The sequence below is a fragment of the Heliconius melpomene genome, chromosome 21 (genome assembly GCF_056956725.1).
Source record: "Heliconius melpomene rosina isolate 202511_hmr_F chromosome 21, ASM5695672v1, whole genome shotgun sequence".
NCBI lineage: Eukaryota > Metazoa > Arthropoda > Insecta > Lepidoptera > Nymphalidae > Heliconius > Heliconius melpomene.
In genome coordinates, this window is record NC_140409.1 from 10,584,757 (window position 1) to 10,600,184 (window position 15,428).

The 15,428-nt window shown below is 30.7% G+C and overlaps 1 protein-coding gene across 2 annotated transcripts in view; it reads left to right on the plus strand.

The window, feature by feature from the left end:
- Positions 1 to 412: 412 nt before the first annotated feature.
- LOC146527234 (peptidoglycan-recognition protein SB2-like) overlaps positions 413 to 15,428 on the plus strand; it is a 66,203-nt gene continuing 51,187 nt past the window's right edge. The window contains exons 1-3 of one of the 2 annotated variants that reach the window (XM_085206296.1): positions 413 to 715; positions 5,263 to 5,418; positions 5,629 to 8,140. In XM_085206296.1, the coding sequence (XP_085062422.1) occupies positions 499 to 715; positions 5,263 to 5,418; positions 5,629 to 6,161 (906 nt within the window). In that variant the 5' untranslated portion in view covers positions 413 to 498 and the 3' untranslated portion in view covers positions 6,162 to 8,140. Of the gene's footprint in view, positions 716 to 5,262; positions 5,419 to 5,628; positions 8,141 to 14,453; positions 14,613 to 15,428 lie in introns of those variants that run through there. The other variant, XM_085206295.1, reaches the window with a different exon arrangement.

Consider the following 15,428-nt stretch of genomic DNA (forward strand, 5'->3'; position numbering starts at 1 on the left):
CGAAGTTTCATACAAACTTTCAACCCCAAAAACAATCCCTTAGAACTCGAATATTGCAAATTCCCGTCTTAGCGAGCACCTACGTCCTATAAATAACTCCTATGCAAAATTTGAGATTCCTAGCACATTTAGTTTCTGAGATTTCGTGATGAGTGTGTGACCTTTCGATTTTATATATATAGATTATTCGACAGAACGTGAAGCTGATAAAGCAATTAAAATTTTCTTTGTTAGAACAGAACAATTTTTTTTAGAATTCAGAATAATTAAGTTATTTTTTATTATAATTGTCCTATCAAGCCAAACTTCCTTATATATGCCGATATCTTAAAGCACACTGACGTAGTTGTTTTGACTGACGTAAAAAAATGCTATACCAGTATTATCAACGTAACGCCTGCTTGCTGTAGATAAATAAGACCAGAAGTTAGTCACTCTCGGTAAACCGCCGCGAGTTGCCGTTTAAAGCGTGTAAATTGATTACGTCAGTGTTTTGTGATGTGGCCTGGAAAAGATGGAGGTCCGGAAACAAATAGTGGTTACTGCAACAATGCTTGCTCTGATATCGTGGTTATGGATGATAGAGCGGTCGCCACGGCTGTTCCACCAGCTCCTATGGTGTCCACTCTTAATGTCACCAAGTCGTCCAAAGTGCATATAGGGACGAAAATCGTATCTGTCACGCAGAATGTCCACAATGTAGAAGTGGTTAAAGGTGAGTCGCGTGCGCATCCTTTGTCTTATATATATTTTAAGCTCTCAATATTTAAGCATTTGCGATGTTTTTAAGATATACATTATAATACTGCATACACATGTGAAGCGGCGCGAAATGATGTAAATATATAAATATGAATGTATGTATATGTGGTCATTGTTTATTAATGATAAGCGTAGTGCAAATAAGAGATGTTTTTAAAGTACGCGAAACATATTTCAATGTTATATTAATTCAATATAGAAGATTAGTAATAAAATGATATTACAAATAAAGTTTTTTAGCCTCATGCTGTATGTCGCATATAGCAGGGTACGCAAAGGTAAGCTAGTGTTAAGACACTCCGTTCCCCATTTTCTGCCAAATTCTGGAGGTATTACGTTTTGAGCGAAAGGGTGAAAGTATTAAATATTTTATTATCTCGAGTTGGAATCGAATTCACAAGCTGTCACGTTTATTTTCACACTACGGCTGGCCTCAAATTTTTGATAAAATTACTATACCTATTTGATTCATTGATTTTTAGGTAAATTTATGATAAATTTGCAAGGAAAATTCTCTAATAATATATTTACTAACATTCACATAAAAATCCTCAGTCATTTTCTATAAAATCTATAATCAATCATATTTATTATGAGTTTTTAAATTCAATGCTAAGAATATTTTAATACATTTTATTCACAACTGTTAGGTATTTGCAACGATATCCGTCACCTTATTTGTTATCTATGTATGTAATATGGCCGTCGTGGTGCAAGGATACAAGCGTGTGACAGTAAAGCAACGGTTGTGAGTTCATCTCCACTCGGGTGATCGAATTATTATTTATGAATATTTTCATATGCTCTGGTACCAAGGGTACCTGGTTGAGTTCCGCCTGTCACCGCGATATGCCTCGAAAATTTGGCGGAAAGTGGGGAATGTCTTAACACGAGTTTCCCTCTGCCTACTCTGCTGAATGCAGGTAGAGCGTGATATCGAAAGAAATAATGTGATTATGTTTGTAATCTTAAAGTAACGTTTTGTTTTAAACAACGATTTTTTTCCTAAGGACACCTAATTTTTATAAAAACTGTTTTGATGTAATAATAAATTAATTATTATTATTTTGTTAATTAAAAAAAATGTATTATAATTACCTATCTATTTACTGTCCAAATTCTTAATGCACTAGCGATTGATTATATTTGATAAGCTTATCAGCTTTATTTTAACACTATATTTGTTAATAAATTTGCCATAGTCTTCGAATGTAAAGTAGAAATATTTACTGCTTTTCATAAAATTTATTCTTATTACATTTTTACAGATACGAAAAAAACAAACTCATTCGATCTTTTTCTAATTTTAATACATAAATATCTTTAAGGGAATTATTAAAGCATTTTTTGCACTTATGTGCTCTACATTAGTGCAAAAAAATAAACATAATACTTGTTCATTTTCACAATTAAAAACTATCCTAAAAGGAAAGATTTTGTACAAATGTTTTTGATTTTCAAAGTGAACATGTGATTAACATATTAAATAAAGTATGTTAATACTTACGAATAATATTTGGATATAATATAAACATACTCGTACATACCAACATAAGTAGATTAGATAAATAAAGGAGCTTGGACACGGCGACACGACACTTCAATATTTAAAGTATAACAATGGTGGCTAATTTATAATATAAAATACATACAGCTTATATTTTAAAATTTTCTTTTATTTTCACACGTCTATCGTATTTAGCTTAAAAAGAATGCAGTGATCAGACATTCTGTCCAAGTCCAGCTTAACGTTTCCCATAACGTCGTTAGAAAAAAAAAAATCTGAATTATAAAAAAAATAAAAAAAATCTGAAATATAAAAAAAAATAAAAATAAAAATTTTTATTCATCATTCAAGCCTTTTGTTTAGATCCAGCAGTGAAGCCCACTGCTGGATCAAACCTTCACCAAGGATTTCTGCAACGTTCGCTCTGTGATGGTTGGTCCGGTCCTGGTGGTGAAAACTACCATCTGAGCGTTCTCCTAGCTTTGTGTCCCGCCCATTACCACATCTCCTGAGCAAGTCTTCGAGCAACGTCGGTTACTTTCGTTCGCATATAGATAGTCTCATTTTTGATTCTGATTCTATTAGGAAAATGCCAAGCATTGCTCTCTTCACTGCCCATTGCATGACCTTCAGACTTCTCATGAGGCTCATATTTAGTTAGTGGCCACGTTTCGTTTACCAGACTGCTCTCGTCTTGATAGAATCAAAGGCTTTTTCATAGCTCACAAATGCCAAGCAAATTGGCAAATTATACTCCTCAGACATGTTGGATGTGTTGTGATGTTTTCATGGAATAAAAGTGAGATTGGTTCGTGTATTAAGAGTTTTTTTATCATCAATTTTTGACAACCACAAAATAAATAACCTCTCGGGCTTTGCTGTTGACAATAACTCAATAAAGGTGCTCTCAGAAATTCTGTAGTGATTCTGACATTACCCATAGCATTGTTGCTTTTAAGAGCCATATTAATCTCATACAGGCTAACGGCCGGTATATATTCGGTAAAGTGTTAGGCAAACTATCAACCGATGTTTCCAGGTTTCCATACCTTGTCAAAACGATGTTAATATCGTCAGTGGTCCTTGTCTATCGGTTTTGCTCAATAAATAGATCCTTTGCAAATATTTAGCCTTGATTTTACTCTTAAAAACGATTCGTATTATGCCAGTGAAGATAATTAACAGTCTATAATGGTAGTATCTTTCGAGTACTGTAGTACCAGACGATGATCTGGTATCATGTTCCATGAGTTGGAGTGTCTCGTCAGAAATTTTCTTTATTTTGGTATGGTGGGTTTTAAAATACTTTTAAAACCTTGTCTTTTAGAGAGAGGAGAGAAAGAGCTGTTCTGAAGCAGTGTAGAAATTGTACAGTCGAGGCACAATTAATATTAGTATTAAGCTAAAATGGTTGGTGTTAATATTCAATCTTCTTCTTCGTGTCAATGAATGGAGAATTCATATCATATTTTGCCAGTATTTAGCCACGTCGACTGCGGCATCTGTTGCCTCCATCAGATCGTCATGTGAGCAGGTGAATGGACATTTCGGGCAGGAGAGTAAGTGTGCCATCGTTTGTGGATCGGCGCCACAGTCACAGGGTGACCCATCCCTCAGTTCGTACCCCCATCTCACGAGAAGCTCTTTGCATCGGCCAACCTGGCTCCGTAAACGATTAAGTGAATTACTTATATTCAATACGATTATAGTTGACTGATAAGAACTCCAAATAATCAGGCAAATACCTAAACAAAACGCTTATGATAAAAATCAAGTAATTATAAAGTATCGCAAAAAATGTGTTTTTATAAACTTATCTAAATGAGGCCATCGTGGTGCAATGCGTGTGATTTGAATGAATTATTATTATTTATTAATATTTTCATTTTCTCGCTGCAATAAGGCAAAAAAACGTGGCGATGTATTTCACCACTCAACACGCAATGCCTCGAAAATTAGGAGGAAAGTGAGATACGAGGTGTCTAATACTAGGTTCCTCCTGCCTACCCTGCTATATGTCGGATACAACATGAAGTTGAAAAAAACTTATAATTATTGGGAAACTGTTTCTCCTATAATCATTATCATCATCAGCTGAATATTGTCGTCAGTTGATAGCTACAAGACGCAAATAAATATTATAAGAAATTATATGAAACACATAATAGGTGCATAAAAATTAGAAAATTTTCCTCGATTTCCATTTGATCCCGCCATTAGATCCTGACCATACCACCATGACCGTGTGGCAATAAGACCAATAAGAAAGTATAGTCTTCCAAATAAATAAAAATAAATAAATTAGTCCACGAATTACGACGAAATCGAAGGACACATAAAAATTATAGTTATCGAATAATATATAACCTCCCCCAATTTGAAAAAGGAAATCGGTTAAATTATATAAAATATAAAACAATTTATTGCATATCATTAAAAATGTATGTTAAAATATAAATACGATAAAAAATCTAGAAAAATAATTTTTACTTCTGATAATGCATTCATTAATATAATAAAATAGTTATTAAATAAGCCGTGGCCGTCGTGGCGCAGCGGCACAAGGGTGTGACTGTAACGCGATGGTTGTGGGTTCGATTCTCATTCGAGGACACTTCCTCAAATATTTATTTACGTTTATATATTCATTTCTTCGCTCTGTTGTCGAGGCAAAACGCGGCGTTGAGTTCTGCCACTCAACACGCAATGCCTCCAAAATTCGGCAGAAAGTGAGGAACGGAGTGCCTTAAACCCGAAGTACCCTCTGTCTACCCTGCTGTGTGCGGGATACAGCGTGAAGCTGATCTGATCTGTTAATAAATAGATATAATTACTTTTTATTATCTCTTTGTAGTATCTACCATGTACTTATGCCTTGTCTTTTATTTTCTCTAATATAATTTATAAATAGTAGATTTAGTTTATAATATTTTATTATCTGTTTTCTTTATTCTTTACCAATTTTTGGTTAATGGTGTTTTTAATTGTTACAGGCCATTTTATGGGCCTTGAATTGGTGTCTTCAAAACATTCTCGCAGAGTGCGTTGCAGTGTTGCTGTTTTCATCTGTTGGGCCCTACTTGTTGCGACCGGACTTATTGTTTACCTTATATACGTCGCTCTGCCTAAGCAAACCAGGCTTGATATAGGTAACACATTTATACTATAGAACTAGCTTACCTTTTTTCAGTAATTTTAATTTTTTTCTTCAATATAATTTTACAACTGTTGCTTTTTTAAGAATATTTTCGATGTTATGTATACTATTTTATTAATTATTTTATTTTAAACGTAATATAACATATGTTATATTATTATTACTTATTTATTTGTAAAAAAAAGTATTTTTTTCTCTTCAGGTTTAAACGAAACATGGTACCTTCGTCGTGGAGACTGGCAAGCGATGCCAGCTTACCACGTTAATTTTCTCGAATTGCCTGTGTCCTACGTAATAATCGGACATTCAGCCTCAACATATTGCAACCAAAAGTATGATTGCATTGAAAAAGTCCTTGAAATACAACAGAATCACTTAAGACGGGACTTTGATGATATTGGCCCAAATTTTCTCGTTGCTGGAGGAGGATGGGTGTTCGAAGGTCGAGGCGCAAACGTGTTTGGTGCAATGATATCAACCCATAATAGGATTAGTATATCTATAATGTTTGTAGGCGACTATCGCCATGCGGAACCAGACCAGTACCAATTTAACCATACCAATATTCTTCTTGATACTCTTTTAAGGATAGGCGTACTCCATCCAAATTATAAAATTTGGGGACAATGCCAAGTCAATCCTTTCACCCTTAGTCCTGGACCTCACTTAATCGATAATCTACATTACCTTCCTCATTGGAACTCTTCAAATACTCATGTTTGTTTACGAACTTGACGAAACATTACAAATGATTAATGGCAAGTAAATTGGTTAAAAGTTTCCACTTGATGGGTTGCTAAAACCATTAAATATTTTTTGAGTAAATCCACACGCAGAACCACTTAATGTGGTGTGGTCATATGGGCCGTGTAAGAAATGAATATTTATTTTTAATAGTAAGATTTTTTATTACATTTATACAAGTCTGTTTTTTTACCAAGCTATTCTTTACATATTATACTATAAATATAATAAATAGATAAAACTGACATTAGTTCTCGAAATTATATAGTTTTCAAATGAAAATTGTTCAGAAGAATTAAATTCATCATAGCATTGAATAAAAAATACTGGCTATAAATAAATAGATAAATATGTAATATTGATTTTAAAACTTTATTCAAAGATATTTTATTTATTATAAACAGAACAAAAAACAAATATTCGATTGCCTTCATGATTCAAAAATATTTATAACTAAAATTCAATCTTATTAGAAATATATCTATGCCTCTCATAATTTGGTCGCTTTTATAATAAAGTATTATTAAAAACATAAAATGACGTACTATGTATTATTTAAATTTACCTATATACATTTATAATGATTATAAAGTGTTAATGTCTACACAATGAAACGATAGATTTTCCTTAAGTGACGCCTTAGTTATTCTTCGATTAGTAACAAAATATCATATGGACTAACCCACAGCAAAATTACTTGTTATAATCTTAATATGAACAAGATATTTATTTTCTTGTATTTTTCTTGTAATTTTTATACTAGGCGGTGCTTGACCTTGTCATGAGAAACAAATTACTCTATCTTGAGTTACTTTTATTTCTGTATCTAATAGTCACAATCATATATGTTTTTTACAAAGTTGATCCAAAACTAATAATAATCAATTATAAACATAATAAATAAAATAGTAAAAATTATAACTATAATTTATTTTTTTATACGTACTAAATCTACCTCTATTTTAATCATAAAATTTCCTTTTAAGAAATCTTCATCTTGACCCTCAAAAACAGCCGCAATCACATTGCTATCGTCGTTAAATCATTTGCCACTAAGGTGTTCCTTGCAGCAGAGGAAACGTTTTCTTATTAGCATTTCGTTCAAGAATTCTTTGAATACTCCCCAATGAGGTCTCTCAGCTACATGCCTGATTATCACTCTTCTATGTACTACGCTGTTTCTTCTCCTTTTTTCTCCTTATCTTTAGCGAGGGACGTAGACGGGCATCCTTCACAATTTTCATCTTCTTTCGATGTTTTTCTAATATTAAACTCTTGGCCTTCAAATTACTGTGTATGTCTTTAGTAGACATTTTTTATCAAGAAAATGTAGTTGATGGCAGCTCTTTTCTATTTTCTTCTATTTTGTTGTTCATTCGTTCATTCCTTCCCCAAGGGTCGTGTGTTATTGAAGTGTTTTTTAAAGTGTTTTCTTCCTGAACTAGTGGATACCGAAGCGAGTAAAGGATATTTTACTTTTATTTTGGTGCCGATTATCATTACTTTTGGATCATCCACTAGTAGGTATAGTGTTACTTAATTTTAATTAATATGTTTTCCACCTGGAAATCCTTTCTATCGTTATTTCATAATCTTACTGAAAATTATTTTGAAACCGATATATAGACTGTCACGTTTGTATTATTTGTAACTACATAAGAAAAATAACATAATTAATATCACCTATATAATTAATTAGAATAAAATCTTGTAATGATTTTTGTATCATTAACCATTTTGACATCATCTTGAAATTTAAATTGCAGTGTCTGACAATCATCGCTGGTACTATACACGCGATTGTTGTCAGTTCACATCTACATTAAACATATTATGATAATAGAGACGTGTGAAAATAAAAAAGGCGTTATATGCAAGAAAGCCTCTTTTTTATGTAATACGTAATTTTACTATATGATAAGCAAGTATTTTAATATTATAACTATTTTATTTAATAAAATGGAAAGATATTATAGTAATTTTATTTATTTAAATTGTTATAATACCTACTTGTATTTAAGTATATTGCCCTGTAGTAGGAAAGCTAAAGGTGCTTTTTTATTTGAACCAGCTTCTCTTAAAAATTCTCCAAGCGCTTTGACAACTATGCCATACGTTCAATATATTATGAATATAGGTACGGGTCCAAGTCTTTAGTAATTTTAAATTCTCTTAATAACTATTTTGGATTATTTCCTGGGAACATTATCCTATTTATCTATTACATATTAACAAAAACATTGTAAATTGATTGTTTTCCTTGATAATGACAACGTTGAAAGAATAATTAAGTATACTTTTAGTATGGACTAGCAGACCCGCGAACTTCGTATCGCCTAACAGTCGATTTTTTTAATATGTATTCTGCTATTCGCGACACCGGGTCAGCTAGTAAAAATAAAAACTTAAATCATTTTTAATTCTTATAATATTCATTAAAAATTATAATAAAAATAACAATTTCCGATATCTTCACAACAAGTCTCAGGTGTGTATATTTGGTAGCTCTAAACAATTATCTAAATTACGTTCTCCTTTACCCTCAATTTTTTATGATAATGTTTGTTTGGAGGTTAGTGAGGGTGTTAGGAATCTTGGAATAGTTCTTTTTTCTGGTCGTCTCACGTATCAGAGCTTAGTCGTAAGGTCTTTTGTATTTTTGTGTGTCACGCTCTCCTTCTGCCTATCCTAGACTATGCTGATACGTGCTACTTAGATCTGTCCCAGCAACTACTAAACAAACTTGAGCGTCTGTAAAATCTTATAATTAGATTTATTTTTGGGCTAAGGAAACATGACCATATGTCGCAGTACCGTAGAATACAGAATAGAATACAGGCGTAACTTGCATGCCCTCACTCTTCTTTATAGCATCCTTTTCAATCCTGTTACACCATCCTACCTCAAGGAGCGTTTTAAGTTCCTGGGGTCAGACACCTTTCATTCCCAAAACCTGCGTTCCCACCTTAACCATATCCTCAAAACTCCTCTATGCCACACGAAATGCTATAGTGACTCTTTTACGGTTAAAACAGTAAAGCTATGGAATAAGTTGCCGCTGGAAGTAAGACGGTCCCAGTCAATTGGGATTTTTAAACGACGTCTTAAACTTCACTATTTCAAACTCAATTCATAAAACGACAATATTATAATTGTATATGTATTTATCTTTAATTGTTGTAGGTATGTATATATGTAAGTATGTAGGTGTTTGTGTAGATATGTCTGTAAGTATATATGTTTTATTTTATTTTATTTTATTTTATTTTATTTTATTTTATTTTATTTTATTTTATTTTATTTTATTTTATTTTATTTTATTTTATTTTATTTTATTTTATTTTATTTTATTTTATTTTATTTTATTTTATTTTATTTTATTTTATTTTATTTTATTTTATTTTATTTTATTTTATTTTATTTTATTTTATTTTATTTTATTTTATTTTATTTTATTTTATTTTATTTTATTTTATTTTATTTTATTTTATTTTATTTTATTTTATTTTATTTTATTTTATTTTATTTTATTTTATTTTATTTTATTTTATTTTATTTTATTTTATTTTATTTTATTTTATTTTATTTTATTTTATTTTATTTTATTTTATTTTATTTTATTTTATTTTATTTTATTTTATTTTATTTTATTTTATTTTATTTTATTTTATTTTATTTTATTTTATTTTATTTTATTTTATTTTATTTTATTTTATTTTATTTTATTTTATTTTATTTTATTTTATTTTATTTTATTTTATTTTATTTTATTTTATTTTATTTTATTTTATTTTATTTTATTTTATTTTATTTTATTTTATTTTATTTTATTTTATTTTATTTTATTTTATTTTATTTTATTTTATTTTATTTTATTTTATTTTATTTTATTTTATTTTATTTTATTTTATTTTATTTTATTTTATTTTATTTTATTTTATTTTATTTTATTTTATTTTATTTTCATTCTATTTCATTTTATTTTAATTCAGTTTCATTTTCATTATAGTACTTTATGGTAGGTACACGTTATTTTTTGTTTGGTTATCTGGCGTGTCAACAAACAGAGCAGATGGTTTTCCAACACGGGAACAGGCAACATACCATAGACCATGCGAGAAACATGAGTTTTCTATATTAATACCACAAACACTTAATAACTGCCCCTGGGATTTGTTTATAGTCATTGCGACAGCAAGCCGTACTGGAAACTGCTGTCTTTTAAGCTCGAATGGTATGTCAGTCGAAATCTTTGGGATGCGGGGTATCAAAACGTCTTCTCCTTTTTGCTTTCCTTTCAATATGATTGCTTCTATTACAGTGTGCCCGTTACAAAGTTTCAGTTGGTTAATATTTCGCAACATTATAACTACACATCCAAGCTTTAATTGAAGGTTGTGAGGCGGCAATCCTGGCAAATCAAGTGAATTTAAAAATTCCGGTGGATAGTTCACAACATCATCTTCATTATTTGCCGTATCAACTGACTTATGTGTCCTTATTTTGCCAGGAATGCCATCTTGAAAATTTATATTTAAATCATTTACATCAGTATGTTTGGCAGCTAGTAAAGCTCTTTCGCTCAACCAATTATGGAATAAATAATCAGCAACATTTCAGCAACATTTGGAAGCACTTCATGAATGAGTTCATCTTTTGATTACGTTAACTGACAAAAACTATCAGGAAAGGTGATGCAGCAAGTCAGCGCATATATAGGAAGTTTACCATTACAAATATCAATGAGTTGTTTAGAGAATATGTCTCCAGATTGATCATTTTACAACATGACACGCATATTCTTGCTTAAATGTAATACCTTGGCATGTTTCCACAATTTCGAGGACTTTAAACCTGAATTCAGTTCATCAGCTTGCATTGAACGTGGAACCACTGGCAATCCTCCTCATTATAATAAAATCATTGTGCCACCAAATTGATTGGCAAACTGAGTTTTTACAATAACCTTACAATATTGGCAAGCTGAGTTCATAGATCCAATAGCAACACAGCTGTAGGCACTACTGGCATCAATTGATATATCGTAACAAAAAGCAGCTCGATTCAAATTTGCACCATTATCAGTCAACTATCGTGCTCCGTTCATTCCAATCTTCACGTTCTGGGAGTACGATTAGATACTTTTGCCTTAATTTGTCCACCGCCTTGTAGAAGGCATATTTACAAATACACAACACTTTATTATTATTATAGAAATTTGTGGCTTTTAGATTTAATAATATAGACGCACAATGAGACGTTTACATTTCAAGTGACATCTTACCATAGAAATATTGACAAATATTGACATTAATAGACTGAGATCCCAGGGCCCCCAGACCTACATCATTTTAGCAAAGCTGAAATTTTGAGGATCGATAGTCTAATATGTAGTTAAGACTGTATGCATACTCTCTAACTTAAAAAACCTTCAGAGATATTGCCAACTTAAAACACACTTCCAGTTGCGTTAAAGTAGAAAGTCTCTTTTTTTTCATTTGTTTATGTACCACGCAAGAAAGAAAGTACAGAAAACTTATGACAATAGAAAAAATGTGTACAATGGATAACTTATCTCTAATAGAGATCTCTACCAGAAACCCTTGAATGTAGGGGATGTTAAAAGAAATGATTCGGGTGCGGTATTTTAATATAATGTTAATAATAATTATTATAAACCTACATACAAATATACATAACATTAATCAATATTACTAAACCTACATAAATATATAAAATGACATAAAAGAGTTAAAACAGAAAAATAAAATTAATAAAAAAAAGACAAAGCGACTACTAAAGATTCTAATTGAGATTAATAAATGTTGTTTTAATTTGATTTCAATAGTATTTAGAAATGGATTGCCCGACAATATAGACTTAGGTAGTGAGTTCCATAAGCGCACTGCTTGAAGTGTGAAGGATTTTTCATAGAAAGAGGTTTTAAATATAGGGCACTCAAGCTTTCTTAGAGTTACACATGAGCGTACAGGTCACTTGGAAGTGTCAACTGAAAACGCTCCCTTAAGTAAGGAAGAGAGTTTTTATATATGTTTTAAAGTAAAAAATGTATATTTCACATTCTTTCACGTGGATCTTTACTTCTGCCAGACGTCATAAAGGTTCTTTAAAATTGGGGCAAATTACATTAAAGTAAATCTAAAATTTAAAATATATTATTTACGGACTATTTTAAGACCCCTCTAGCCCCAGACCCTACGCAAACAGATCAATCCGATGGCATTATCATTTTCCCAAAAAGAGATATACCGTTATTTTTCTCTATCTCTGAAAGGATCCCATTTTCAAGTTAGTGAGTAAGCATACTGTCTTAACTACATGTAAGACTAATAGTCCTCAAAATTTCACCTTTGCTAAAATGACGTCGGTCTGGCGGCTCTGGGATCTTGGGCTATATTATTTGTACGATACTAACGTCACTCAATTTTGTCTTCCAGGAATCCAGCTACTAACATTTAAACTTTATAGTAGAGTATTAAAGTCCAAATTGACTTTAAAGTTGATATTAATACGAATCTTTTGTATGGGACTATAGAAAAGTCATGTTTTTGGATCTTTTCTGGTAATTTTTTAAATTTTTCTCTCCGTTAGAACCATCCTCGTACTTCAAGGAATATTATAAAAAAAAAATTGCGAAATCGGTTCAGCTGCTCTCGAGATTTGCGCTTAGCAACACATTCAGCGATTCATTTTTATAAAAAAGAAGATATTTCGTATATTTTTTTGATATTATAAAATTACTTTTGCCTCGTTCCAGAGTGAGATAATGAAAATATTAAAAATTTCATTTCTTCGAGCAGGAATCGAACCCAGAACCTGTGCTTATAGTCCCGTGCTTGTGCCACTGCGCCACAACGGGCCTCAAAATTATAAGAATGTAATCTTTTTTTTCTGTGATACACATATATGTTACCGATTTATGGATTTTCTTTTTAAATTTTATTTAATTTGTATATATTTACTTAATATATATGCCTAAATTTATATAATTTGGTGTTGAACCATTTCAAATAATAATTATGGTATTACGTAAACGTCAAAACAAATGCTTATTATGTAGAGTAATTTATTTTAAGACGACTGACGAGTTATATGTTATAAAGTTTAGCTGGGTGACTGGGGTTCCACATTAGATCCAATTTTTTTTATGTCAACTGAAAATGCTCATTATGTTCAATAACTTTTCCTAAAGCGTTGTATTGATATCTCTTATAGATTAGGCGGGCTGCTAGGGTCTCACATCAGGTATTCGGACTATCAAAATAAATTATAGCCTATATGTTGCCGAAGACTATTAGCTATGTAACAAAATACGTTTCATTTATTTAGTATTTAGTTGTATCGAGTCCCCCTGACGTGTTTTTTTTAGTTTATATTCAATGTACAGATTTTACCTCCTTTACAGTTTTATTATATATATAGATGTGTTTGTTAATGTGTGACATAAATATATTTTATTGAAATTAACATTATTTGTTTTCTTTCTGTTATTGGAAATAACACGGCACGATAACTGTGATTACGATAAGATTAAAAAAATAATATCTTTTGTTATAACTATAAATAAAAAATGTTTTGCTTAGTTATTAATATGAATTATTAAATTGACAGCACTGATTTGCACCATTTTGTAAAAAATATTCTAGCTAGAATATATAAAATAAATAAAAAAATATATACACTTACAATAAATTGCACTTAAATAATTGGAAAGTAGCACAGAAAGATATGATTTTTATTAAACCAATTAAAGACTTAAAGATAAGAGGCTATTGCTATGATAGGTCAATGATTTTTATTGAAGCTCACAACAGCAGTTCCTATATGTATATTTCTTTTTATTTATATTTAACGCCATTTAACTTTATACGATGTTGTCGTGCTATAAATATTAAATTACTTAGTTAAAATGGTCACGATGAAGGTTTAAGATTCGGTTTTATTATAAGAATTAAATTAAAATGTTATCGCTATTATTAATAACAATATTGGTATGCAAAGAATCATTTTATAATAGATTTTTGTCTGTCCCGCTTTATGCGACGTATTAACAGTAAGCTGCATGTTTATTTTAAAAAATAATATTTTTTTAATCTTATTTTATGACAAATGAAATAAAAGTTATAGTAGCTGAATATATTCGTTTTCATTTCATCTCCCATATTATATATATATGTAATAGTTTCACCTAAGATACTATTAATATTTATTTTAGTGAGTTTTTTAATTGTTAAACAAATTTCATATCTTTTGATTTTACAGAGTTGCCTTTCCTGACGTACCTTTGGAACTTAATAAGAAATAGTTCACGTACAGAGAGACTGTCTTGTGTTGCTGTTTTGGTAGTGCTCGTCACTTGCATCACTCTTATTGTTTACTTCAGTGTCAAAAGTGTAGATGACGGCGAACCTGAGGATAGACGTAAGTAAATTATTAAATTTTATATTTCAGAAATAGATAAAAACTACAATAATACTAATTAACGCAAATTAACACATAACTATTTAATAAATTTAAATAATTATTTATTAGCAATTCTTATATTTTTCAATTATTAAAATAGTGATTAAAAATATGACTTGTCATGTTCTACATGCAAATCAAATTAATTGATGAACTGTAGAAAAACATATTGTTTGTCGTCATATTAATATATAACATAATATCTATATTTGTATGTATTACCTATACATTTACCTTGTAATCGTAAGAAAAAGGAAAACGTTACAAGTAACATATATGTAGGTACATTTACATAATTCATGATTCGACATATTCCTTCTTGATTGTATTATACATATACAATGCCATCTGGTAGAATTTTTTTGATTTTTAATTTCATTACAAGGAGGCCAGATGTGGCGCAGGAGACAAGTGTGTGGCGTAGGGAATTTAGCGGAATGTAGAGAGTGTGTCTTAACACTAGGTTCTCTCTGCCTACCCTGCTACATGCAGGATACCGCGTGAAAACTGAAAAAAAACATCTAATAATGAAATTGTCTAATGATGATAATTCTAAATTAAAATTAATTCATTTAGAGGCGGTCGTGGCGCAGCGGCATATGGCTGTAACTGTAACGTGACAGTTGTGGGTTCGATCCCTACTTGAGAAAGTGAAATATTCATTTATGATTATAATTTCATTTCTTCGCTCTTCGCCTTCAGAATTTGGCGGAAAGAGGCAAATGAAGTTTCTTGACACTAGGTTCCCTCCCCCCTCGGCCTGCCGTGTGCGGG